Source organism: Diachasma alloeum, unplaced genomic scaffold (genome assembly GCF_001412515.2).
Source record: "Diachasma alloeum isolate Michigan unplaced genomic scaffold, Dall2.0 Dall_scaffold_00215, whole genome shotgun sequence".
NCBI lineage: Eukaryota > Metazoa > Arthropoda > Insecta > Hymenoptera > Braconidae > Diachasma > Diachasma alloeum.
This window is the reverse complement of record NW_021680380.1, coordinates 221,826-248,045: the sequence shown is the minus strand read 5'-3', so window position 1 is coordinate 248,045 and position 26,220 is coordinate 221,826. Positions and strand designations below refer to the sequence as shown.

Genomic DNA, 26,220 nt, shown 5'->3' with positions numbered 1-26,220 from the left:
CTTAATTGCATTTGAATAGTTGTTATCAGTGTAAAAATTTGGTCTTCACATCCTCTTTTCCGTCTGAAACCCGCCTGGGATTCAGGAAGGATTTCTGAGTTTTCCATCCATTTTTCTATTCTAGCTGCTAAGATTTTTGTAAATACTTTCAGAATATTATTTCTTAAGGCTATCCCTCTGTAATTTGCAGGATCTTCTTTATCTCCTTTTTTATATAACATAGCAAGCGCCGCGTTGGGCCAGGAAGTAGGAACAATTTCTTTAGTCAGGACATCATTTAATAATGACAGTAAAATTTTTTTCCCAGAGATCGGGAGCGCTTTCCAAAACTCATTTGGTATCATCTCCGGACCCGCTGATTTTTTATTTTTGACCGATGACAGCACCGCCTCGAGATCATTAAAATCGATTTCTGCGTCTAACCCAGGATGTCTAACATCTGTTAAAATTAAGTTGAAAAGACTACGAGGATGGTACATTTCTCTATAAAAATCATCCCAACGCTGCTTAGAAACTAAATTACCACTGAGAAATGTATTGCTCGATTCCTTTACAGCCTGCCAGAATTCCGTCATATTTTTGACATTAGCAATCCTCAATCTTAAATCTGTAGAGTACGATTTCTTTTTTCCATCAATGAGGTGTTTATGCTCTTTTTTCTTAGAATTGAAATCAATCAGAAGAGGTATATCCCCCTCTTCATCACCTAATCGCTTATGCTTTTTATAATTCCTCCAGGCCCTGTTTACACTTGATTTACTCGTTTTTATATCTTTATCCTCCGAACCATCCGAACCCTGGAAATATCTGCAGTAGACCAGAAATGTCTGACTTTCATCAAAACTATTTAGAATATTTCTTATAATGAATATTAGAGATTTTCTTCGATAGAAGTTCCTTTTTTCATTTGAAAAATCATTTTCCTACAAATTTTATTTGATACAGTCACGCTCTTCTAATTCATTTCCCCCACAGTCATGTCCATATTACACCATTAGCAGTTTACTGTAATTGATTGAGTAGAGTTCTGAAAATTCTCGGGATTTTCCCGAATAACTGCGAAAAAATTTTTGAACAGTCTGTATAATCGGATCCTTCAGGGAATATGGATGTGAAATCAGATTTTTCCTGATTTTTTCACACAAGGGGCACGATTTTTTCATGATTTTTTCAGGTAGAGGTTAAAATAGCTGAAAACCGCAAAATATCCTGGAGAAGGACGAGAAATTTCAATAGTAATTGTAGGGTCCCCGGTTCATTCTCCAACATCGGCAAAAATCATAAAGGTTTCTCAGCGGTAATTACCGTAGGGATTCATCAAGAGAGGCGATATACACTGAAAAAACGGAATGACCTTTGTAACGAGATTTTCTCGTTACGGCTTGAAATCCCCTTAAATAGGAAAGAGAAGGCGGAGGCGGCTGAAAGAGCTGCGATTGGATGAGAAGAGCCACAGACCGATGACAGGCTGAAGGCATAGCGGTTTTGGGTGGAACCGCGACCGCCGGAAGTCTAGAGGACGTTACTAGACTATCGCTATTTTAGAATTCGCCCAGCATATGCTAGGGGAAAAGGGGCCGACGTACAGGCTGTCCAACTGGGCGATTCTAAAGGCTATGTCGGAGTAGACTAGGGACCAACGGCCAGGTGAAAGGACTGGTACTTCCGTGATCCCGTTGGGTTGATTGGTGGGGATAGGGTAACGGAATGACCTATCGTCGCCGAGATACCCAGACTAGGAGGCAAGGTCCTAGTGAGATTGGGAGTTAGTCGAACGGGAGCGCTTGAACTGAGGAGTTGAAAGAATCTCTCGGTGTGTTGGATGGAGGAATGGTTGAATAAGCCATGTTAAGGAGTTTCGGCCTCCACGTCGCCTCGGTGAGTAACCGTTGGCGGCGAGCGTAGGGAGATGCCCATGCATCTCCCGCTAATAAAAAGGAGTTATTTCGGCACGCAAAGTGACGACTTTGTTGTTTCCGGCGTTATCGAGTCTCGGCCCGTGGGCCTGGAGTAGACGGTCTAGTACTACCCGGAGGCCGTGACGCGCGATGACCGAAGCGGTAACTGGTGGTTGAGAGTGTGGGTGGTCGTAGCATGGGTAACGGGGTTTCACCCTGGTCAGATCAGCCTCTCAACGTCCCAGGCTCTGAGGAGTCCTGGCTGATTCGCACTGGACTCTGAAGACTCGAGTCGAAGTACTCGGAAGGAAAAGGAACATTGGAAGAGTTGAAAGACTCTGGACATGAATTTAATTCATTCTGGGGATTATGCTGTAAGGCAGAATACACGGCTTACAGAGGCTCGTGAGGATGTGATGGTAATACTCCTGATGGACCTCGCCCACTCTACCGTGTCACACAGATGCTAGCTGGGCAACCCATTGTCCAGCCAAAAAAGTCCTCTGAGTGGACGAGTTTGCCTCAGAGGCCGGTTTCCGTCGAACCTCCCGTGCAGGTTCAGCTGCCGCCCAACAAATAAGCGATAGAGAAGGCTTAAAAGTAGTTTGGACTTTTCCTGGGCGAACAACCCGGGAAAATATCCTTACACCTTCTGTTTTCATTTGATTATCATTAACAATTATGATTGATTACGATGGACAGGTCATCCAGCATGAATACGTTTATTTTGGATGAAATGCAGAACCGCTATGCTTGATCACGTCTTGATTAAACACCGTGTTACATGTCTGATCAGGGCTTGATCCAGTTATGATATCACTTTCTGATCAATCCTCAGGCCTGACTTAATATAATATTGATTTAAAGTTGACCAAAATTTGTACTTGGGATCTTGCTGTAAAAAAAACGATTTTGATTAAAATTTCAGTATTATAGATATTTATGTGAGAGAACTAAATATTTTTTTTTAGTGTTGTATCTTCGAGTTTGTACCTTTTTTTTTGAGGTTTGTTATGGAAAACGAGCGGGGATTTCTTTACTCTCACCCCCTGAAAATATTCCATCCAATACCAAAAAAAAATTGGTGAAAATTTCAGCTCAACCAGATAATATTAACCCGTGTCTCTCGAAGAATGATCAGCCAAATGATGGCTCGTGAATGAATATTGGGAAGTTTTACGTATTTTATTCCATTGAACAACTCAATCGTGAGCTATCCTGAAAACTCCCGGAACTATAAACTGAATACGGGCGATATCAGATAACCATTGAACCAGAACAATCCTAGGACTTCTAGAGGTCACTAAAATGAGTACAAACAACGAAGAATCTAGTCATTGAAGAATTCATGTCTTTGAATCTTTGAATTAAGAGAAATGATATGAAATGAAAGATGTTTACACAGATATTCAATGTCAATGATGTTGACTGTGAATCATTGTTGATGAAAAAACATCTGTTCATTAAGAACGCGTACTAATTAGCGGATAGCACGTGATGCACTGGGCCGATTTCGATAAACCAAAAACCGTTCCGTCCGTATGAGAAAGATGAACAAGTTTCATTTAAAACATTTTTCGGTATGGCCCAAGGTGTGCGTGAAAAAACGATTTTTCGTGAGAAATTGAGACAAGACTGTATATAACAATTTATTGCCCAAAGGAATCGCAAAAACACAAAAAAATCAGATTACTCACCCCCGAAGACGTGAATTTCGATCATAAAATCTTGTCGTACTTGTCATGTCCACTGGAAGGGGGTATTGCGTGTAGACTATGAGAATGGTGTGGAAAAACGTTTGAGAGTACCTGTTGTAGCATTCAAACATGGATGATCGTGAATAAAGTCCAGGCCCTATGTTGCAATACCACAGCATCGAATATTGATAGACTCAAAGGAGGCTTGCATCATGTTAGAGCAACTGTTAGATGGAGACCTTGTGTGCTTTATGAATAGACATGATTTTTATGAGATTATTTTAAGAAAACGGCTTCACCTTTACCACTTTTTAAGCATTTTCCATATTCATGGATACAATTGGTAATAACAATTCCCAATCTGGAATTTTGAATCCTCCCGTCTCTTCACAAATTCAGGACATCGTACCAGAGATAATTTTTTTTGTCAGGAGTTGTCTTCGTGCTAATCACCTAGGAGAAAAGAATTTCGAGAATTACCGTTAATTTGTTAGGAGCAAATTCCACCTCGCGGTATATCTTTTTGCATGCCAGGTGCCATCTATCATACGAGATAGATGGCGAAAAGAATTTGCAGTTTAAATATGTACATTTCTCGTGAGAAATAGGTGCTGGGTGATGAGAAAAACAATTCATTTGTTGAAATACGTATTTTTCTCATTTGTTTGTACACAAAAGTTTGGTTTTGTACCCCACTGACTGTGGAAGCACCATATCAACACTTACAATTTTTGCAAGATTCATTGGAGTAGATGAAAATCGACTCAGCTATATCACGAGTGACATTGAAGAGATTTTGTGAACATTTGGTATGTGATATCTGAACCTGCCGCGCTGACATTTTTTGATGAGAAAAAATCCACAGATGGGAAAGCGACTTGTTAGTTTGCCCGGAGAACGCATTGCTGACTATCTGAAAGCTCGATGTCTTCTTGATACATTCAAAGTTGGTAATGATGTAACAAAGCTCGGAGTGAAATTTATTCAAGAACACAATGGTATTATTGCAAAAAATGAAGGACAAGTACAGTTTCTGTTACCAGTTGTTAGCGACTGCGGTAAAAAATTCCCGAATTGTAATAAATCAACATTGATGAAAGAATTCTAGAACCTTAAACATGGGCAATTAGGTACCCTTTGTTTTCAATTGATTTCAACTATCTGCCATGCATAAATAGAAGACATTTTTAAAATGAAGAATCAACTTCTTATTTGTATTTCTTGATTTCTGCTGCATTTAGAATGAACTCCAGTTCATTTTTCAATGAACTGTTCTTTATCAATGATGTAAGTCTCACAAACTGTATTCAGGATCATTCTTCTGAAACTTACATGATTTAAATTAAGTAATCTTTGATATTTTCTCCCTCCACGATTTTTAACATTCCCATAGCTTTTAATCAACTCCAAAGCATTACTTCTACTTCTATGAGGGCTCATTGGCCGCGGCATGGTACATAGTCGAAGTATATAAAAGGATAAAACCTATTTATCTATCTATCTGGTACTTATTTCAAATCATTGCGAAAATAGGGAAATCTCGTTATTTCGCATCTGAAATCAATGTTAATGAAGAACTATGGGTTAATGCTATTCGATTGAACTGAAATTTTAACCAATTTTTCTTGGTATTAAATGGCATGATTTGAGGGAGTGAGAGTAAAGAAATTCGTTCTCCGCGACAACCCCCCTGTTATCATAGCACCAAGAAAACCTGAAAAGTCAGGAAATATCATGGATTTCACAATGAAAGAAAGAAAAATATCTACCAGAAAAAAGAGGAGAACGACCTAGAATGATCGTTAGAAACTTTCATTCTGAGTTTTTTATAGCAAAATATGTAGATATATAAAAAACAATATTTTTTCGAAAAGTTGCCAAAATGTCCTTGGAAATCTATGCTTAAATGTTTCTTTTGTTGTCAATCATAGCTCGTAATTAAAATGGACCAAAAACAATTTTTTACAGGAAAGAACAAAAATCAATCCTCCATATCTCCGCTGTAACCCGTCTATATCAAAACTTTTTTCCTTAGTGTGTCGAAAACTGCATGACTGAATTGAATTTCTTGGACGTCAAAATATTCCTTGTAATAATATCTATCAAAATAATAATACTGCCATTTAACTAGTGGCAGTTCAGGATTAATTACCATTTTTCGTTTATGAGAATATCGTTCTGTACACGATAACTCCCAAAAAAATGTTGATGGGCTGTTAAAATTTGGTGAAGTTGTAGCTCTTATGATAGAGCAGGATAGGATTGTAGGTAGGCGATATCAAACTAGTGGTTTAGAATATATTCAACTTTTTGTAGAAAACTGTTTGGTCAATATCTACCAAACTACTGATCCGATTAATTTAATTTTTTTTAAATACTCGTTTTGTTTTATTGCTGAATTGGACAGCAAACTGTTATTCATAAAATAATCCAGATTTGTTGTATATTTATTTCTAGTATATATAAATAACAAAACAGTCAAATGAAATAGGAAATTGCTTTCCATCATTGATTTCTTATTACAAAATATTTTAAGAGGAAAACATACAGGGTCCAACACTCAAGTCTTTTGAAATTCTGCCAGTAATTAATTCCATGAAATCGATATGTTCATTTTGAATCCCAATATAGTTTGGATGATTATAATTGAAATAAAAAACTTCAGGGCTTTTCTGCAATATGAAAGATGGCACGCCAGGGATCTGCACAGAGTTACCTCAATGCAACGTAGTTGATAAGCAATTACAGGCTGGTACACCACCGGATACCCGGTGTGGTTGGGCTGGCTATCTACCCATTGTTTGTTGTCCATTGCTTCTCCAGGAAAACTCGACCGGAATAGCAACGGAAAAAATCACGATGACGTCTCATTCCACCTTTTCATCTTCAAGGCCTCTGGTTGCCGGGAGTCCGATGGAAACCGATGTTCTTGCGCGTCAGAGTAATATTCTCTAAAATTATTTATATTAATTGGAATTTACTGCTGAGTGGTGAATTAGTTGAACGATTTGCGTCAAATCTACCAATTCTGTCAATTATGGACATATTCGAAAAGAACTATAAGAAACATATAGTTATGAACGTTTTCATAGACATTTTCGAAAAAAATTATTGTAAACAACGTAGAAATTAGGAAATTTGCAAGGGAATATAAAAAGGCCTACTGTGGTAAATTCACTCGTTTCGAGATTTGCATACATCCCAAAACTCTTATATTTGACTTGAACACCTTGACCGCTCCACTTTGCGAATTATTCATTCAAGAAATTTCTCAATCCGAATCTTGGTTTTCAGTGTGTGCTCATTACGCAAAATCAGTCTACGCTCTGATGACTCCACCGACCTTGGCGGTAGATCGAACACCGGTCAATGCCAGTCTTTGTGCTATAAAATATCAGAAACTCATTGTGGGTGGAACCAAGGCGGAACCCAAAGAGTTTCCACACATGGTAGCAGTGGGATTCAACACTCATACTGGCATCGAGTGGGGCTGCGGAGGCACCCTAGTATCTGATTTATTTGTCTTGACTGCTGCACATTGTACTTTTTCTTTGAATGGGTGAATATCTCATTAAAAAAGTAGATGGATGGTTTGCTGCCATTGATCATTTTCGTCAAGTCATCAACCATGACTAGTAAGGCGGTGAATTTCCAAGAAATTCACCGCCTTACTGATCACTCGGCGCCTTTTTTAGAATCTAAAATGAAAATTACTCATTTCCGTTAGACCTTCAACTCTGGTAGGAGATAAAAAGTGGGCCGAGAGTGGCCCAATGTTGGTTCCGACCGGCCCATCCTTGACCTGCACTGGGCCTTTTCATATCTTCTATAGTTCTCGCCAGGAAAAAAGGAACATCGGGTTTTAGCCGAAGGCCCCCCACCACTGCCCACTCGGGCATGAAATGTATCACTCCGCGCGCGCCAAATTTGAGCGCAATCTTCAAATCAATTCCAGTTTTCACTGAAGTCTGATAAAAGGTACTCATCATTACTCGAAATGGGAGAATAATAATAGACAAATTATACATGCATAACCTCAATATTCTTAAGGGGGACCCAGGGTAAATTTGAAAGTCTTCGGTTGATGAAAATAACTATCTAGTGACTTTTGACATATCATGAGGTACGTAAAAACTAAGAAAAATTTCATACCCAACTCATTTTAGCCTGTACGTTATGCGAAATGGTGGTTTTTCGTGATTTAGCTTTGAAATGCTCCTCGCACCACAATTTTTATCCGATTCTAACTTTGTTTTTACTTTTTTCATACCGCATAAAAATTATTATTCTGAGTAGTCGAACATTAAAATAGTACATAACAGGTGTTCAATATTGGAAAATGGAGAGTTGGATGAAGAATCAGTTTTGAACTTAATCAATTTAAAATCTTATCCCTTTCGATTTAAACCGAAAACAAGCGGGAAATTACTCACGTATTGCATGTGGTATGGTTATTTTTGCTAAGATATTAGCAATATGCTTCCGAATGGCTATTTTGCACATAATTTCTTTCTATCATGTATAATTCATTATTTATTTTATTTCATTAAATTTAATAAGATTTCGTTATAACTAATTTTGTCAGATTTACAACTTAGTTGAATGATATTGTTGTCGGGGCGACAACTTTCCAAAAGAGGGAGTGAAATGACACGTCCGCGAACTAAGAGCTAAGATAAAAGAATGATGATCGACAAAGAGATGATCGTACATGAAGTTGGTTGAGGGAGAAACTAGTACATTAGAGTACAAGGGCACAAATTTCGTTTTCAACGAATGTGAATACAGGCCGAGCCGAAGGCTACAGGTAAACTACACATTCGTTGAAAACGAAATTTATTACCGAGTGCTCTATAATATTTTATGTCAAGTCGTGCAGAAGTCGAGTTTTGAGCAAGCTGCGTGATGCGCAGCGTGCGATAAACTCGACTTATCGCACGGCGCGACATAAAGGGTAAATACGCAACAATATCATCATCATTATTTTTATTATCCCTTTCTTCTATACAAACAATTGTTTTTTTTTACAGTTCCATCTCTCCCCTCAGCTAAAATGTTAATTCAAAAATTTGATTTATAGATGCTAGAATAAAATTGAAACATCACATTTAAAGAAACCATGAGAAAGCTCACTTTCAACAAAATTTATGAAAAATTCGAAATTTTCAACAATTATCATAAAAATTAAATCAACCAATATATCTCTCGTTATCATCGTTTAACTTCGCTTTTCAAAAAATGGACAATTTTTGAGTATTTTCAAATAAATCAAAATCTTCATCTTCGAACTCGGTCAAAAGTACATTCAAACCAATTTTTTCAAGCCATTATTCAATGAATTCAAAACATTTTTTTCAGTTATTAAATTCAATAATTTAATCGTGGAAAAACCGATTTTTGAAAACATTCGCCGATTAAATAAACTAATCAATGAATGAAATTTTAATTAATGGTGATTGATAGGGCTCAACAATACCTACATTGGAAAAAAAGATTTGATTCCATCCATACATTAACGAACAATTGAAGAAATACTTTGTTACATACGTACACACATACACGTACGGAAGAGGTCTAAAAATTGCATTTGCGGACTTTTTGGATCATACTGGGTCGATATAACACAAAAGTACAAAACATAAATTTGAACGATTATGACGCTTCCATTCGGAAACAAAAATGGGAACAATCTGCAATAACTTCATGAAAAGACGATTGAATCAGAATTATTATGTACCATTTTGAAGGCTACTGATTGTTCTNCATGAAAAGACGATTGAATCAAAATTATAATGTACCATTTTGAAGGCTACTGATTGTTCTTCGAAATGCAAAAATTGTTTGAATAATTCAAATTTTTGAATTAACATTTTAGCTCAGGCGAGAGATGCAACTGTAAAAAAAACAATTGTTTGTATAGAAGAAAGGGATAATAAAAATAATGATGATGATATCATTTAACTCAGTTGAAAATCTGACAAAATTAGTTACAACGAAATCTTATTGAACTTCATAAAATGAAATAAATAATGAATTATACATGATAAAAAGAAATTATGTGCAAAATAACCATTCGGAAGCATATTGCTAATTTCTTAGCAAAAATAACCATACCATATGCAATACGTGAGTAATTTCGAAAGGGATCAGATTTTAAAGGGATAAGATTTTAAATTGATTCCGTTCAAAATTGATTCTTCATCCAACTCTCCATTTTCTAATATTGAACACCTGTTATGTACTATTTTAATGTTCGACTACTCAGAATAATAAGTTTTATGCGGTATGAAAAAAGTAAAAACAAAGTTTGAATCGGATGAAAATTGTGGTGCGAGGAGCATTTCAAAGCTAAATCACGAAAAACCACCATTTCGCGTAACGTACGGGGTAAAATGAGTTTGGTATGAAATTTTTCTTAGTTTTTACGTACCTTACGATATGTCAAAAGTCACTAGATAGTTATTTTCATCAACCGAAGACTTTCAAATTTACCCTGAGTCCCCGTTAAGAATTGAGGTTATGGATGTATAATTTGTCTATTATTATTCTCTCATTTTGAGTAATGATGAGTACCTTTCATCAGACTTCAGTGAAAACTGGAATTGATTTGAAGATTGCGCTCAAATTTGGCGCGCGCGGAATGATACATTTCATGCCGGGGTGGGCAGTGGTGGGGGGCCTTCGGCTAAAACCCGATGTTCCTTCTTTCCTGGCGAGAACTATAGCAGGGAAGTATCCTTATCGGCCGGAGGCCTCGACACAATTCGCATTCGCTGTTGAATACGCGAATGCTTATATACTGATGATAAACAAATATAAACTAAAATTTAACGATAATCTTGAGCTTTTATCAAAAAGTTGTTCAATTACGGTATGTATTTATTCAAATTTTTCTGGAATTTTCAAGACTTGAAAAGCTCCGAGGAAATCAATTGAATAGGCGTCCAGCATCATGAAATCTCTAAGATGAGGCAAATCTTGCATCCCAAAAAAATTGAATCCCCCAAAAACAAAAAAAATAATTTTTTTTTTTAAACCGGCCAAGTGCGCCTTTGTAAGCATAGTATTTTTACAAAACAAAAATTGTATTGTTTCTCAGCAAAAAAAAATTTCAAAAAAAATTGTATTGTTTCTCAGAAAAAAAATTGAAAAAATGCCGAGTAACCATTTCAATGCGTTGTTGTGGAAAAATGCCCGAGTACTTATTTATGGATAATTGTTTCTGGGAAATTGAAAAAGTGCAGAAATAAGGAAGAGCGCCAAGTTCATGAAGTTGAACTTGTGATTTTGAAAAACGCCAGAACTTTTCATAACATCTAGAAACAATTTCAGCTTTTTTCTACAGTCGGCTTGTACTGTTGCAAATTTTATAAGTTTGAACTCATCAATGCCAATTCAATATTATCTATTCCTGTGAGTTACGGAGTGGGTACGACCATAAAAAGTGTGGTTGTCCACACAAAGTCAATGAAAAAGAGAGTTAATACGAGTGTTTCTTTAAAAAAAAATTGTTCAGAAAATTCTCAGGACCAACGTACTTGGCGCGGTTTTTTATCTTAATGCGGATCCTTATTTGGGAGTCTATTGTTTGAGATTTCCGATCCACTTTGGGACTCAGAAATTGCTTTGAAGCATACTACACCTTGCTAGGTGTTCAAATCTTTAAATAGTCAATTGTGTGATTGTGTTGGATGGAATTCCCGGATAGTTTAAGTTAATGCCTTAAGCTTATTCTTTGCCATTTTCAAATATTTTCATTTTCATGAATAGAAATTGAATTAATTAAGGTAGTGATCGCCAGGTAGTTATCGGCATTCGTGAGATAAAAGTATGGAGAAGGTTCATTCGACCATGGTGTCAACATAAAGCGACAACTCTCCGCAATGAGTGTTTCAAAAAACCGCGTCAAGTACGTTGGTCTTGAGAATTTTCTGAACAATTTTTTTTTAAAGAAACACTCGTATTCGCACTCTTTTTCATTGACTTTGTGTGGATAACCACACTTTTCATGGTCGTACCCACTCCGTAACTCACAGGAATAGACAATATTGAGTTGGCATTGATGAGTTCAAACTTATAAAATTTGCAACAGTACAAGCCGACTGTAGAAAAAAGGTGAAATTGTTTCTAGATGTTATGAAAAGTTCTGTCGTTTTTCAAAATCACAAGTTCAACTGCATGAACTTGGCGCTCTTCCTTACTTCTGCACTTTTTTCAATTTCCCAGAAACAATTATCCATAAATAAGTACTCGGGCATTTTTCCACAACAACGCATTGAAATGGTTACTCGGCATTTTTTCAATTTTTTTTCTGAGAAACAATACAATTTTTTTTGAAATTTTTTTTTGCTGAGAAACAATACAATTTTTGTTTTTGAAAAAATACAATGCTTACAAAGGCGCACTTGGCCGGTTTAAAAAAAAAATCTATTTTTGGTTTTTGGGAAATTTCAATCATTTTTCCAAACCGAGTGACTCACGTCACAAGGAAAGACTCCTGATAATATGCAACATTATTTGGATTTACTTTGCTCCAAGAACAAAATATAAATATCCTTGGAGATCCTTTGCCATTGCTTTTTGGCAACGGTTAAATCATCGACATGTATACACTCCCTTGTTTACCTTTCAAGATATCGAGTACATTCAATAGTGAAGTGGTGAAACGGGTTGAATGGATTTTGACTTTTGGCCAGTTTTTGATGAATATCTCGGAATCTAAGAGACATTGAAAATTTTTTCTCATGACCTTATTCATAACCCTTAATGGGCTCTACAAAAAAAGATTGTGACAAAAATTTTTCGATCTCTTTTAGATTCTGAGATATTTGAAAAAACTGACCAGTAGTCAAAATCTACTTAACGCGAATTAACACTTCGCTACTGAATTCACATTTTTTTTCTATTCTCACAAACCTTACTACGCTCCATATCTCTTGAACAAATCACCGAAATTTACATAGTTCTCTCGTAAATTAGTTTTCAAACCATCGTCACTCATGGATTCCCATTCAGAAAACACACTGAGAAAAAAAGTGGATTAACTTGAGAAACTAGTTTCTAGGTTTTAAAGACTCCTGTTTTTAAGCTTTATTCTTGGTGGAATCATAAAAGTTCACCAATTTGGGGATTGTTTTTAAAAACCGATATTTTTTAAAACCAATGCTGAATTTTTCTTAATTTTAGAAGATTTTCAAATTGAACTAAAAAATTGCGGCCGAGATATTTAAAGGGCGTAAGCACCCCATACATAGGGAGGGAAGCCCAAATATCGGGAATTTCAGATATGAGGAGGGAGGATTTTGCAAAGAGGGGGAACGGAGGAGGTTGTGAATTGAGAATTCACAACCAAAGAAATTGACTCGTTAAGTTTTTCAAAAATATCTCAGAAACTATGGGAGATAGCGAATTTTTACGAAAATTAGGAGGGGAAGGGGGACACCCTGTACATTGAGAATTCACGAATTCTCGATCGAATGATCTAATACCGTTGTCGCGGGAGCTCACTCTAGTTCCAGCTCTCATGGTGTAAACCAAAGTTACTTTCACTGTGAATAAATTCAATTCGATATATACGCTAATTCCGAGTGTTTTACGTTACAAAACCCTTCATTCCTTCACCGAATCCCACAGTGAGTTTTTCGAAAATATCTCTAAATTTAAGGGAGATAGCGAATTTTCACTGCAAAATAGGGAAAAAATTTTATTCAAAAATTAGGGGGGGGTGCGTGTTTTATACATCGAGAATTCAATACAGCTTATCTCTCCATTCCCCCCCTAATTTTTGAATAAAAATTCGCTATCTCCCTAAGTTTCGGAGATATTTTTGAAAAAATGACCGACTCAATTTTTTGGTTGTGAATTCTCAATATATATCTCCCCCCTCCCCCCCCGCAAATTTTCGTAAAAAATCGCTATCTCCTTTAGTGTCGGAGATATTTCCAAAAAAATCACCGACTCAATTTTTTTGGTTGTAAATTCTCAATACACAACTCCTTCTTCCTCTCCCCCCAAATTTTCGTAAAAATTCGCTATCTGCTTTAGTTTCGGAGATATTTTTGGATCGCCTCAACGATAACCCACCCTTTCATCAAACACCGCTCTTTGCAAAAACCCCCGGATAACACAACCCCACGTTTTGCAAAATTCCCGAATCGGGCAAAACCGAAAGTGTGACTTGGGCGGGTAATTCAAACTTCTGAAAGGGGAAAAATATTCATAGAGCACAATTTATAAGATTTTTCTCATTAATATTTCTTTTTGCCTTAAAAATTGATTGACTTCTGAGAGATGGATATATTCTGTTAATTTTGTTTATTAAAAAAAATCGGTTTGAATAAAAATATTGATTTTGTAAAAAACTTTGGTTTCGAGTTATCTTATGAGCATGATAGAGATGTGTATATGAATGTTTAAAAACTGGAATAAAAAATAAGACCCCAGTGCGACAATCTGCTGTAGTTCAATTCTGGGCGTCAATTTCAGGTACATTAAGACCAGGAAGTATTAAAATACCAAGCGAATCTGAAAAAAAATGGAGATCTAAAAAAATAGTTTAACAAAGATATATTTTACGAGACAGAAATCAGCCAACATAATATTGAAGATTATTACGTTTTTCTACTTTGAAATTATTCTGTGCGAATAGATGTACATTACCAGTAGAGAGAATTTCAGGAGCCATGTCACACATTGGATTCTGACGTCTTAGGTCTTTCCCAAATAATGTAGGAACTGCATCATGTTAAAGCCTCCTTTTACCATCTACTCGAGGTTTTCCCCACATTGTAGGCTCGAAATGAGCCTATGAGGAATAATATAAAGAATTACATACCATGTTAAAGAATTACATCAAAACATGACATACCTCACACAGTGTGGAGTGACGAGTTGGGACAAAATCCACACGATTCATGTTTTTAATCCAAATAGCTTTTCTCTCAGGATCCGTCGGAAACTAGTTCATCTTAAAACCCTTCGCTGCAGAATTAGTACAGTACTCCGCTGCACATCCCGGCATTTTTAATCAGTTAACCAGATTCAATGAGTAAACGTCGTGCTCTCTCTTCTAGGTTATGATTGTGGACACATACAATCATTCGTACATAAATAATTAATTCGGAGGAAAAATGCTCCAAAATAAATTACTTTTCATCTATAGATGCATTCACTCATCCTACGCCTACATTATCACCTGATTCCTCGTTTATATGAAAAAAATATCACGTCAGTATAAATGTTCATTCGAAATTTTCCGTTAGTTTGCCTGTTGATGGCGGCACCAATCAGAAATCGTCTCAAAATCCGCCAATCTCTTACTAGCGTATCTCTAGGATAGGGAACCTGCAGTCTATGTATTATATGTCCATGGTTTGGCCTCCTTCCCTCTATTCCCCATGGTAAAACACTGTTGGCAATTCCCGGGATGCGAAAAATAACAATTCGAGTTGCGCTGCCAACTTAATGGCTCAAGTCTAACCGTTTTCGTTTAGAAGATAATGGAAACGCGAAAAATGTGCATGCTAGTTCGTTGCTATGTGCATATCTTCGTAAATATTGCACGAATTAAATTAATAATTGCATCAGTGAAAAGCAGATTGGTGATTTATATAGGGTAACTAAGGACAGTTTTCGTCTAAACAGTGGCATTTTTTATTAATTGATGAAAAATCAGTTGAGGGTAGTGGAAGGGGAAGTTGTGTAGGGTATAGATACCCGGTAGCTCTCGTCATTTTGTTGTGAGGTTAACAGGCGCGACTTGGCCGATACTCTACTGCATATGTTGATTTGTAATCGCGTACATTAAGTAGCGAAGAGGTAAACCGGGTTAAATCGATTTTGACTTTTAGTCAGTTTTTAATTAATATTTCGGAATCTGAGAGAGAAGGCGAAATTCTTCTCATGACCCTTTTTATAACCTTCAGTTCGCTCTACAAAAAAAGTCGTGACAACAATTTTTTCATTTCTTTTAGATTCCGAGAAATTCGTCAAAAACTGATCAGTAGTCAAAATCCACTTGACCGAGCTTACCTCTTCGCTACTGAATTTTAATTTTTTTTTTGTATTCAAACAAACCTCCTATGCTCCATATTTCTTGAACGAATTACCGGATTTTGTTATTCGTCATTCACAGTGCTATTTTTACCTCAGTTGGATTTTTATTGCTTATTTACACAGTTCTCTCCTAAATTATTTTTCAAAGCATGGTCACTCATGGATTCTCATTCAGAAAACCTGTAAATCCTGCAATCTGTATTTTTTTCATACTCTACAAGGGTGTTACATATATTTGTTAAGGAATTAATATAATATTGTCAAATTATTGCACGGACAGGGAATGAAATTTTCAGTAGGATGAATGTTACAATTCTAATGATCTATTTTACCACGCGAGTGAATACTACCGGCACCATCGGAACCAATCTGAACTACATGCTGCGTGACATGATTTTAGAGGTCCCACCAGCCGCTGTTTGCCCTTTTTCCCTGTATTCTCCATGACACTATATAACGTAAGACACTGTTGGCAATTCCTGCATGCGAAAGTGAGAATTCGAGTTGCGCTGCCAACTCAATGGCTTGAGTGTGATCGTTCTCGTTTAGAAGATAATGGGAATGCGAAAAACGTGTATGCCAATTCGTTACTATGTGCATATCCTCGTAAATATTGAATGGATTGAATTAATAATTGCATCAGTGGAAAGCGGATTGGTGATTTATATAGTGTAACTAAGCACAATTTTCGTCTAAGTGGCCGCATTGTTTATGAATTGATGGTAAATCAGTTGAGAGTAGTGAAAGGAGAAGTGTATAGATACTCGGTTGCTCTCGTCGTTTTGTTGTGAGGTTATGAGGCGCGACTTGGCCGATACGCTACTGCGTATCGCGATTGAAAAAAGAAATAAACGAGGGCAAGCAGGCTTTGCACGGAATCTATGATAAAATACATAACATTATTACATTCGTGATTGAACGCTCATCTCCGATAAATAGTGGATAGGAAAAAAAATTTAATAAATAAAAACTTGGCAACAAATCAAAATTATCACGTTGACTCTTTGCTTGATTGAAAAAAAAAAGCTTTAAGGAAGGACTTCTATAGGAGTCATATAGGAAGTAGTTAATTGATTTTACCCCATGAATGTTCTTTTCGCTTGAAAAAATAAAATTGAATTACTGTTTTTGACTCCCTTCGCTGAGAATACCGGTTCGAGGGAGCGAATTTTTTAGATTCTTTGATAGTTCCCTCTGTTCTAATTTCGTCCAATCAGAGTACTGTATTTGGAAGCATGTGACACCTCCAAATCAGTTTTATTTCGATAAATCACCGAGCCACGGGTGAATTATGGAACTGATAATTCCACAGTTGATTATTAATTGTTTTCCCTTCGTTTGAAGGATTTTCCTGGCATTTTGGTGAAAAGTGTCATATAACCCCGAACACGGCACCTTTTTCGGTGAATATCAGAATTGAGGAAATGATGATCCGAATACCCTTCGGCCTTCAAAATTCATCGTATCTTTCCTTGAAGCTCCCCTGCAACAAAAACGAGTGTGTCAAGTATGCAGATTCGTGCTTCACACTCGGGATTCTTAGCCTGTAGAACTTGATACCTTCATTTGTTTGCCATGCAGCTTTCAGGAAATATCCAATAATTTTGAAAGTCTCTGGGTTTTGGATTCGATCCTTCCGATTATATACTTATTTGTTTCGCTCAGTTTTGTAAATTTTATTCGGCTTACCCCTCCCGTTTGGCCTATATGTTCCGCTCGAACATTTTACTCATCTCTTCCATTGGGCCCTTCTGATAATTTGACCCTCCTGATTATTGGCGCGTTCCTCCCACTTGTTTGCTCATCTTTCTGGATAGGAAATTTTTTCTCGTTATTTTTTTTTGTAGAAATGATTTTGTTTGCGGCCTTTTGAGTCCTCTTTTCGAGTCTCATTTCGACACTCTATCCAACCCTATGTATGTGGATTGTAGACTGTACTGCATTTGCACTCCTATAGAACAGGAGTAGCATGGGAAACCACAGAAAACCCATGCCGGTACAGACTAGCCGTCTCTATTAGCAACCTCCCGCTCGCCGGAGCCTTCCGTTGCAAAATTTGTGGCGGCTCGACAGTCGGTAACGGCGACACCTGCCACGATTGAAGTGCACAAGCGCCAACGGAGAAAACAACTACTCATGCCTCGACTGGCCGACTAAAGCGCACATCGAGAGGCACGAACCAAAAAAACTTCTACGCCACAGCTTTGGCGTGCACATGTCAGATTTCTTTCTTAACGTTCTAACTGTTAAATTATAATTGTTCCAGTGTTCCAATTAATAAATATATTGTTCTATCGAAGCCTGGAATATATCCTTCTATGGTAGACCCATCAAAACTACTATAATTGGTGACCCCGACGTGATGTCCACGGATTTCACATGGTGCATGTGCTAACCTAAAAAAAATAGAATCATCCATCGTGCCCGGTCAGTCTCGCATTTTTTTATGATGACCATTGAGCACTCACCGACGCGTGCCTCCAGCCAGCAAGACACTCAGGGCAGCACTTCATCCACCAGTCACGGAGGTAACCTGTCACATACTGCCCCAAATACAGTGAACCCACAGCAAATCTCTCCATCACAGCAGGCACCGGCTCCGATGATGCCACACGGAAATGTCAGTTACCAAGGGCTCGACGGTCTTCTTGGCCCATTTTCAAACAATGCACCGACTGGCTCAGCTGCAAACCCAAACTATTACCCATATGGTGGCAACTTTCATCCTCACATGCAGGATGATGGGCAAGTCTGGGCTCTCTCGCACTTCAGGCCTCCCAAATTTATCAAGGAGGATCCTGAAACCTGGTTTTATTGTCTCGAGGCTCAATTCCGGTCCAGACGCATCACCAGTGACTCCACCAAGTTCGATGCGGTCCTCGGGTCCACGGAACCAGAGCACATCAGGCAGATTTCAGACGTCATGAGATCTGCGCCAGAAACAGATAAATACCCTTATCTGAAACAACAAGTTATCAAACGATTCTCCGAGTCAGTCGACCAGCGTTTGAACAAATTGCTCACAGGACTCGAGCTGGGGAACAAAAAGCCCAGTCAGCTTCTCAGAGAGATGAGAGACCTGGCCTGTGGGACAGCCACTGACAAGCTTCTGCCCAGCAGATGGTTGGCCTTGCTCCCGGATATCGTCAGCAAGATACTGAAGGCTTTTCCAGAGGATGGCCCGTTCGACAAGCTGGTGGAGGCCGCGGACAACATCATGGAAAGTCCCTCTTGTTCCTACGTCATGGCCACACACCTTCATCAGCAGACCATGATGGCGATCGCTGATCACTCCAGAACCAGTCATCCAGGTCCAATCGAGCAGAGGCTGGGAACCTTAGAGAAAGCAGTGCAGACCCTGTCCCAGTCCCTTCAGCACCTTTCAACCAAACTGGGACAGCTCAATTCAAGGAGAACCCGATCACACTCTCGCACTCGCGCTTCCACTTCAGCACCTCAGGATCAGGGGACTCTCTGCTATTATCACGAGCGCTTTGGCGACAAGGCTCGTCGATGCACGCTCCCATGCTCTCGTGGTGGAATCCTCCAACAGTTTCAGCAGGGAAACTAGAGTCGCTGTCGTCTGTTCAGGCGGTTGGCGACAGCAACAACAATCGTATCATCAGCCAATGCCGCCTATTTCTCCACGATCGCCAAAACAACATTAAGTTTCTCGTTGACTCAGGGTCTGTGATCTCAATCATACCACGAGGCTCTGGTCAATCCAACACCAATCCTGCTGATTTAAAACTGTATGCTGCTAACAACACGACCATCACCACTTATGGACGACGGCCACTCACGCTCAACCTTGGCATCCGCCGTGCAATCAAGTGGGTGTTCGTGGTTGCTGATGTTAACACAGCCATCTTGGGAGCTGACATCCTGTCGCACTATGGACTGCTGATTGATCTCAAGGATCGGTGTCTCATTGATCAAGAGACTCAACTCACTGCCTCGGGACAACTCGCTGAGACTTCTGTCTATGGTATCTCAACAGTGGCTCCTGCTGATTCATTGTTTTCTCCAGCTTATGAGAACCTTCTTCGCAAATACATTAGCATCACTGCACCACCACCGATTCCAACAGCTGATACATACAATCCTGTCGCACACCACATCGTCACAACAGGTCCACTAGTTATTGAGCGCCCCAGACGGCTCACTGGTGAAAAGCTGCAGGCAGCCAAGGAGGAGTTCCATCTCCTGCTCCAGTTCAACGTCATCCAGCCATCTTCCAGCCAATGGACCAGCCCCTTGCATATGGTCCGCAAGAAAAATGGAGGTTGGCGTTCAACGGGTGATTACAGGAGGCTGAACAAGCAGACCATTCCAGACCGATACCCAGTGCCGTTCATCCAAAATGTTCTCCAGCACTGTGACGGCTGCAGTGTCTTTTCGACCATCGATCTGGTTAGAGCTTATCACCAGATACCGGTAGCCATGGAAGACATTCCCAAAACTGCTGTAGCAACACCATTTGGGCTCTTCGAGTTTTGTGGTATGCCACCTGGCCTGTGCAATGCCACGCTGACCTTCCAACGCCATCTGGATAATCTGCTGAGGGGAGTGGATTTTGCAGCCTGCTTCATAGTTGACATCATCATATTCTCCAGGAACGAGCAAGAACACCAGCAACATGTCGAGGCGGTTTTCAAAATCCTCCAGGAAAGCCACCTGTCCATCAACCCGAGCAAATGCAGTTTTGGCAAAGAGGAGGTGATTTTTCTGGGGTACCTGGTGAACAAGCATGGGTTTACTCCACCTCCAGACCGAGTGAAGGCCATCCAGGACTACCCCAAGCCTCAGACCGTCTCTGACTTCAGACGATTCCTGGACATGGCGAACTACTATCGCCGCTGCATTCCTCAGGCTGCTCGGATCCAAGCGCCGCTCAACGGCCTTACAAAAGGTGCCAAGAAGAAGGACAAGACGATCATCACCTGGATACCTCTGCATGAGGAAGCACTGGACAAGACCAAGGAGAGCATCATCGCTGCAGTTCAAGCTGCCTTCTTGTCTCCAACTGCACCACTCGCACTTGTCACAGACGCCTCTGATTCAGCCATCGGTGCAGCCCTCGAGCAACTGGAGGATGGAGTCTGGAAACCTCTAGGCTTCTTTTCACGCAAGTTGTCTTCTACCGAAACTAAATACAGTACGTATGACAGGGAGCTTCTTGCCATTTTTGCCAGTATCAAATTTTTTCGACAGGTCCTCGAGGGTCGTCCCTTCGTCATCAAGACTGATCACCGACCACTCGTCTACGCCTTCTCGCAACGCTCTGACAAAGCCTCGCCTCGCCAACTCAACCAGCTCGACTTCATCTCCTAGTTCTCAACCAGCATCATCCACGTCTCAGGGGAAGACAACGTCGTTGCAGACGCACTCTCTCGTATCTGCCAGATCTCTATGTCTACAGTTCTGGACTCAGATACAATCCGGCTTGCCCAAGAGAGTGATGGCGAGCTGCAAGAGCTTCTTCAGGAGAGCTCTCTCAAATTGGAGCGACTCACAATCGACGGCAACCAACTTATCTGCGATATCTCCACTGGGTATGTCCGTCCCTTCATTCCGCAGAGCCTGCGCAGACGTGCCTTCGATCTAGTTCACGGTCTTGCTCATCCAAGCGGTCGTGTGACCTCGCGACAGCTGAAGGAGAAGTTCATCTGGCCAGGAATCAGGCGGGATGCCCTCCGCTGGAGTAGGGAGTGCATCGCATGCCAGAAGTCAAAAATCCAGCGACACAGCCGAGTCATTCTCAACCACATTGGAGTGCCTGATAACCGTTTCGACCACGTTCACTTGGACCTAATTGAGCTGCCGCCAGTAAACAGTTTCCGCTACTGCCTCACGATGATCGATCGTTTCTCCCGCTGGCCAATAGCTGTTCCCCTAACCAACATGGAAGCTGACGCAGTTGCCACTGCATTTTTCGGGCACTGGATTGCTCAATTTGGGACTCCTCTAACCATCACCACCGACCAGGGGAGCCAATTCGAATCTCGTCTGTTCACTGCACTAGCCAACATGGTGGGAGCTCACAAGATCCACACCACCCCCGATCACCCGCAATCAAACGGGATGATTGAAAGGTGGCACCGGACACTCAAGGCTGCACTCATGTGCAATGCACCCACGCCATGGACAAACTTACTTCCCTCAGTGCTCCTGGGTGCCCGCAACTCCTTCAAGGAGGATCTAGATGCCTCGCCTGCTCAGCTGCTTTTTGGCACGGAACTTCGAATACCCGGAGAGTTTTTCAGCACCTCCACTCTTGCGGCTGAGCCTACCTTCTTCCTGGAAAGATTTCGCGAGCACATGAGGAAAGTGCGACCATCTCCAACAGCTCATCAGACGAAGTCTCGACTCTTCGTACTCAAAGATCTCTACACCTGCACCCATGTCTTCCTGTGGGTAGACGCTGTCCGTCGTCCACTTGAACACCCATACGCAGGACCGTACCAGGTGATCAAGCGCGTGGACGACAGAGTTTTCATCATCCTCATCAACGGCACTGAGAAAGCCGTATCAGTGGAACGTCTGAAGCCTGCCTTCATTGCCAGAGACGACTCTGCGCCTTCAAACCCGCAACAGGTGCCAGAGTTGACCCATGTACCTGAAGAGCATAGGTCCACCACAATGGATCCACCCCTGAGGACTTATGCCAGACCTAAAAAGACTGTCTCATTCCCTGACTGCCGCAGTCAGGTCACTGGGGGGGGGGGGGATATGGCGGCTCGACAGTCGGCAACGCCGACGCCTGCTACGACTGAAGCGCACAAGCGCCAACGGAGAAAACAACTACTCATGTCTCGACTGGCCGACTAAAGCGCACATCGAGAAGCACGAACCAAAAAAACTTCTACGCCACGAAAACTTCTAACTGTTAAATTATAATTGTTCCAGTGTTCCAAATAATAAATATATTGTTCTATCGAAGCCTGGAATATATCTTTCTATGGTAGACCCATCAGAACTACCATAAATTCGGTTCCACGGGGAATCGAACTCACAACCTTTCGCACACTAGACTTGCGTCTAGCCCAGTCGACCATCGGCGTCGGTTATAGAGATGATTAAGAGCTACAAAAAAAGTCACTACAAAAATTTCGCTATATCCCTTAAAGTCGGAGATATTCCTCGAAAACTCAAATGAGACCTAAGTCGACTATAATCGTTTTCCCGCTTCACGAGTTATTTTGCCCCACAGTAACTATCCTATAGAAGTATGATATACAATACTAGTCGAGTCATAATAATCAATTAACAGACCTGTAGAGACACTCATGGAAAGATCTCTAGTGAAAAACGCGAAAATTCATTGTTTTAATTTTTTTTAAATATGTTGCAGGTGGAATTTCAGAATTTTTTTATTTCAAAATAGAAGGAATTGAAGTCAGAATTACATCAATTTTTGTTAAAGTGGTAGAAAAATCTGTACCTATGAGAATTATTTTTTTTAAAGAAAGAAGCGTCGATTAAAAATATTATTCAGCAATAAAAAAATATAATAGAAATTTTTCCCTTCAATCGTGAGATATTTTTGATTTCTCAGATTTTTTTTAGATTTTTAAATAGCTTTCAAGTACACAAAAATAATGAAATGGAAAAAAATTTTTTTTGGCCATGAAAATTCAGGGAATCAATATAATGATCTGCAATTTTGTACAGAATAATTTTTTTAGGAGATGAATATGTGAAAAAATTGCCGCATTGAAATTCGCTTGGGGCAGATTCGCCATGATTATCCAGCTAAACCCTTTTCTATACGGATTGCGTATTGAATTTCTATAGGATTTTCATATATGATATTCGGATATTTCTATATGGATATTTTTTATACAAATTATTTCTATACGATTTCTATAGGTTTGATCCTATACGACCCTCTGCCACATGTATAGAAACATTTCGTATGGAGTTGCGACATTTCTCTACGTTTTTCTCTGGAGTGTTTAGACATCCTTCGTATGAAGACAAAAATTTATGTAAAAATTTATGTATAGAAATAACTCGTATAGAAAATATTCGTATAGAAATATCCGAATATCATACACGGCAATCCTACAGAATTTCTATACGCAATCCATATAGAAAATTTTGATATCATTTTTTCATACGTATAAAAGCAAATTTATTAATTAAAATTCTCATTACTAGATCTTTTAGACTCTTCCAGGGTTGGGTTGTTCACTGAAAATCGGGTTTTTTTGCAATCTTTCTCTCTGTACATCGTAGGATACTGATAATTCACCTTTGAATGTTAAAAAAAAAAAAATAACTGCGAGAAAAACCCTCAACACGACGGTCAGTGCAGTAACTTTTGTGACTTAATTTCACGAGGGTTATACCTCGTGAGTGTAAAATATTAGCAGGGTCATATCTCGTGAAGGTCTAATGTCTCACGAGTCACATCTCGTAAGGGATTTACATCACGAGGGTCAATATCGTACTTCACAAGGCCCACGTTGCATGATTCCTACTTCTCCCAGTTGATCCTCATAATCGTTGGAACCTTGCAATAGTTTTTTTTGGCCTGCCCGGTTGACGTTTGTTGTCATTTGGCCCTTGAGATTGTCCTGTCTATCTGTGTCGTTTGACCATTGCGACGTTTGGCCCTCGCGCGGTATGACCCTTGCGATGTTTAATCCTCGCGAAATATGATCACTGCGTAGTATGACCCTTGCGAGGCATGACCTTAACTAGACTTGCATATGTCACGGAAGCTCGACGCCCCTGTCGAAGGCGTTGTTCTCGCCCCAGAACATTCTACATGTAGAAAACTTAGTAACATAGCAGTGGTATTTTACTTACCCGCCCCCGGATCCTTCAAACTAAGATATTGAATTCCCTCAAATTTTCATAGGCCTTGAAATAATGTTATTCAAAATATTATGAAACGTGAAACATTGTAATGGTCTTACTATTGGAATTTTTCCCTAGAGGTGCTGCTGAGTGGGTTAGAGTTGGAGACTTGGATTTAAAACAGAATGATGACGATGCAAAACCTCAGCAGCGAAAAGTAATTGAGAGAATTCGACATCCGAGTTATAAAGCTTCATCACATTATCATGATATTGCGCTATTACGTATGGAAAGCCCAGTAACTTTCGATGCCTGGGTGAGACCTGCCTGTTTACCGACTGTAAGCAGCGAACAATTGCCTGAAAAAGCGATTGCGACTGGCTGGGGAAAAGTCAATTGGAGTAAGAAGTCTTCACTCATGATTCAATTTGTTTCAATTTCAAACTTAATCACTGAAAAAAAAACTATCCTCGAATCAGGTATATAATATTCCGGAACTCGGGATATTTTATTTTTGTTTCCAGAATCATACACTGATAGGCAGTAACACGGTGCAATTCAAAACAAAGATATGTAGCGTCGTTCACGCTCTCCTCCCCCCTCAAAATAAGCGCTACCCCGAGACCACGTGTAGTCCATACGCTAGGGGTACTTCTGTGTACATTGAGATGTCCATTAGATTTTATTACTGGATTCTATGTTTTCGAGGTCGCTGATTGCGAATATGATGATCGTTTGTGCGAAATCGTGGGCAGTCTCTTTGTTTATAACAATTTAATTGTTTAAAACGGAATATCGCGGACACGGTTGGCTATAGCGGAAAATGTTTCAAGCAAACAATGTTCCTTATCAAAAAGTGGACATATTTAGTTTGTTTGGTGAGGAACTAGTTTAGGGTGGATGTGGGATGAAAATGTGGAGGGAGATGTTGGGAAAATTATTTAGGTGTTTTAGAAAATTATCACTATATTTGGCGTGGGATCGAACCACTTATCACAATTTCGGTACACTCTTTGGTTTCAATTATTGTTGAATGTCTAATTTTCACTGATATTGTCTTTTTGCACCTTATCTCGTTGAGTCACTGAAATCTCTGAACTGAATCAATAAGTTGATGTACTGAACAAAATTATTAAATTTATAATACTGTTTGACTGAATACGCTAGCTCATTATCGTAACGATACTTCTATACTACTACTGACTGACTCTTCCGGGTGCCGCGCTGACCTGTGTCCGTTGACCCGAAAGTTCACGGAGATTTTCGGAGATGGCCGAGTTAGTCGACCGTAACCATTTTGGAGATTTAGGCTGTATTTCGAACACCCCGGGGGCAATTCATCATCAGGGATGATGAATTAATGGTGATTTTAGTCCTGTTGATCTTCTGCATCATCGTCTGGAGGTTGCTCTGGAGGTGGTGGATCTGATGGCAGTAGGCAAAGCTTGGTGATTGGTCTGTCAAGCTCTGTGTAGATTGTTCTGATGTTTTCTATGATTGGTGATCCATCTGCCTGCCTTGGTACCTCTGCCTTTGCGGTTCTTATAGTTGCGACTCTCGTTAGCCCATCTGCTCCTGGGCGTGTCGCAATGACTCGTCCGATTGGCCATTGTGCTGGTGGATAGTTTTCGTCGATCATCAGCACCATGTCGCCAACCTTGATGTTCTCTTCTCGATGCGTCCACTTGTAGATTGCCTGATATCGTTGAAGACACTCTTTGGCCCACCTGGACCAGAATTGTTGAGTTAGCTGCGTTACCAGG

At 39.7% G+C, this 26,220-nt stretch overlaps 1 protein-coding gene across 2 annotated transcripts in view; it reads left to right on the top strand.

The window, feature by feature from the left end:
- LOC107037261 (serine protease snake) overlaps positions 1-26,220 on the top strand; it is a 135,597-nt gene that overhangs the window by 13,875 nt on the left and 95,502 nt on the right. For both annotated transcript variants that reach the window (XR_001460820.2, XM_015255723.1), the window contains exons 2-4: positions 6,261-6,536; positions 6,890-7,154; positions 24,596-24,858. Coding sequence is in view for 1 of the 2 variants with exons in the window: in XM_015255723.1 (XP_015111209.1) it covers positions 6,261-6,536; positions 6,890-7,154; positions 24,596-24,858 (804 nt within the window). In the remaining variant the exon portion in view is untranslated. The remainder of the gene's footprint in view (positions 1-6,260; positions 6,537-6,889; positions 7,155-24,595; positions 24,859-26,220) is intronic.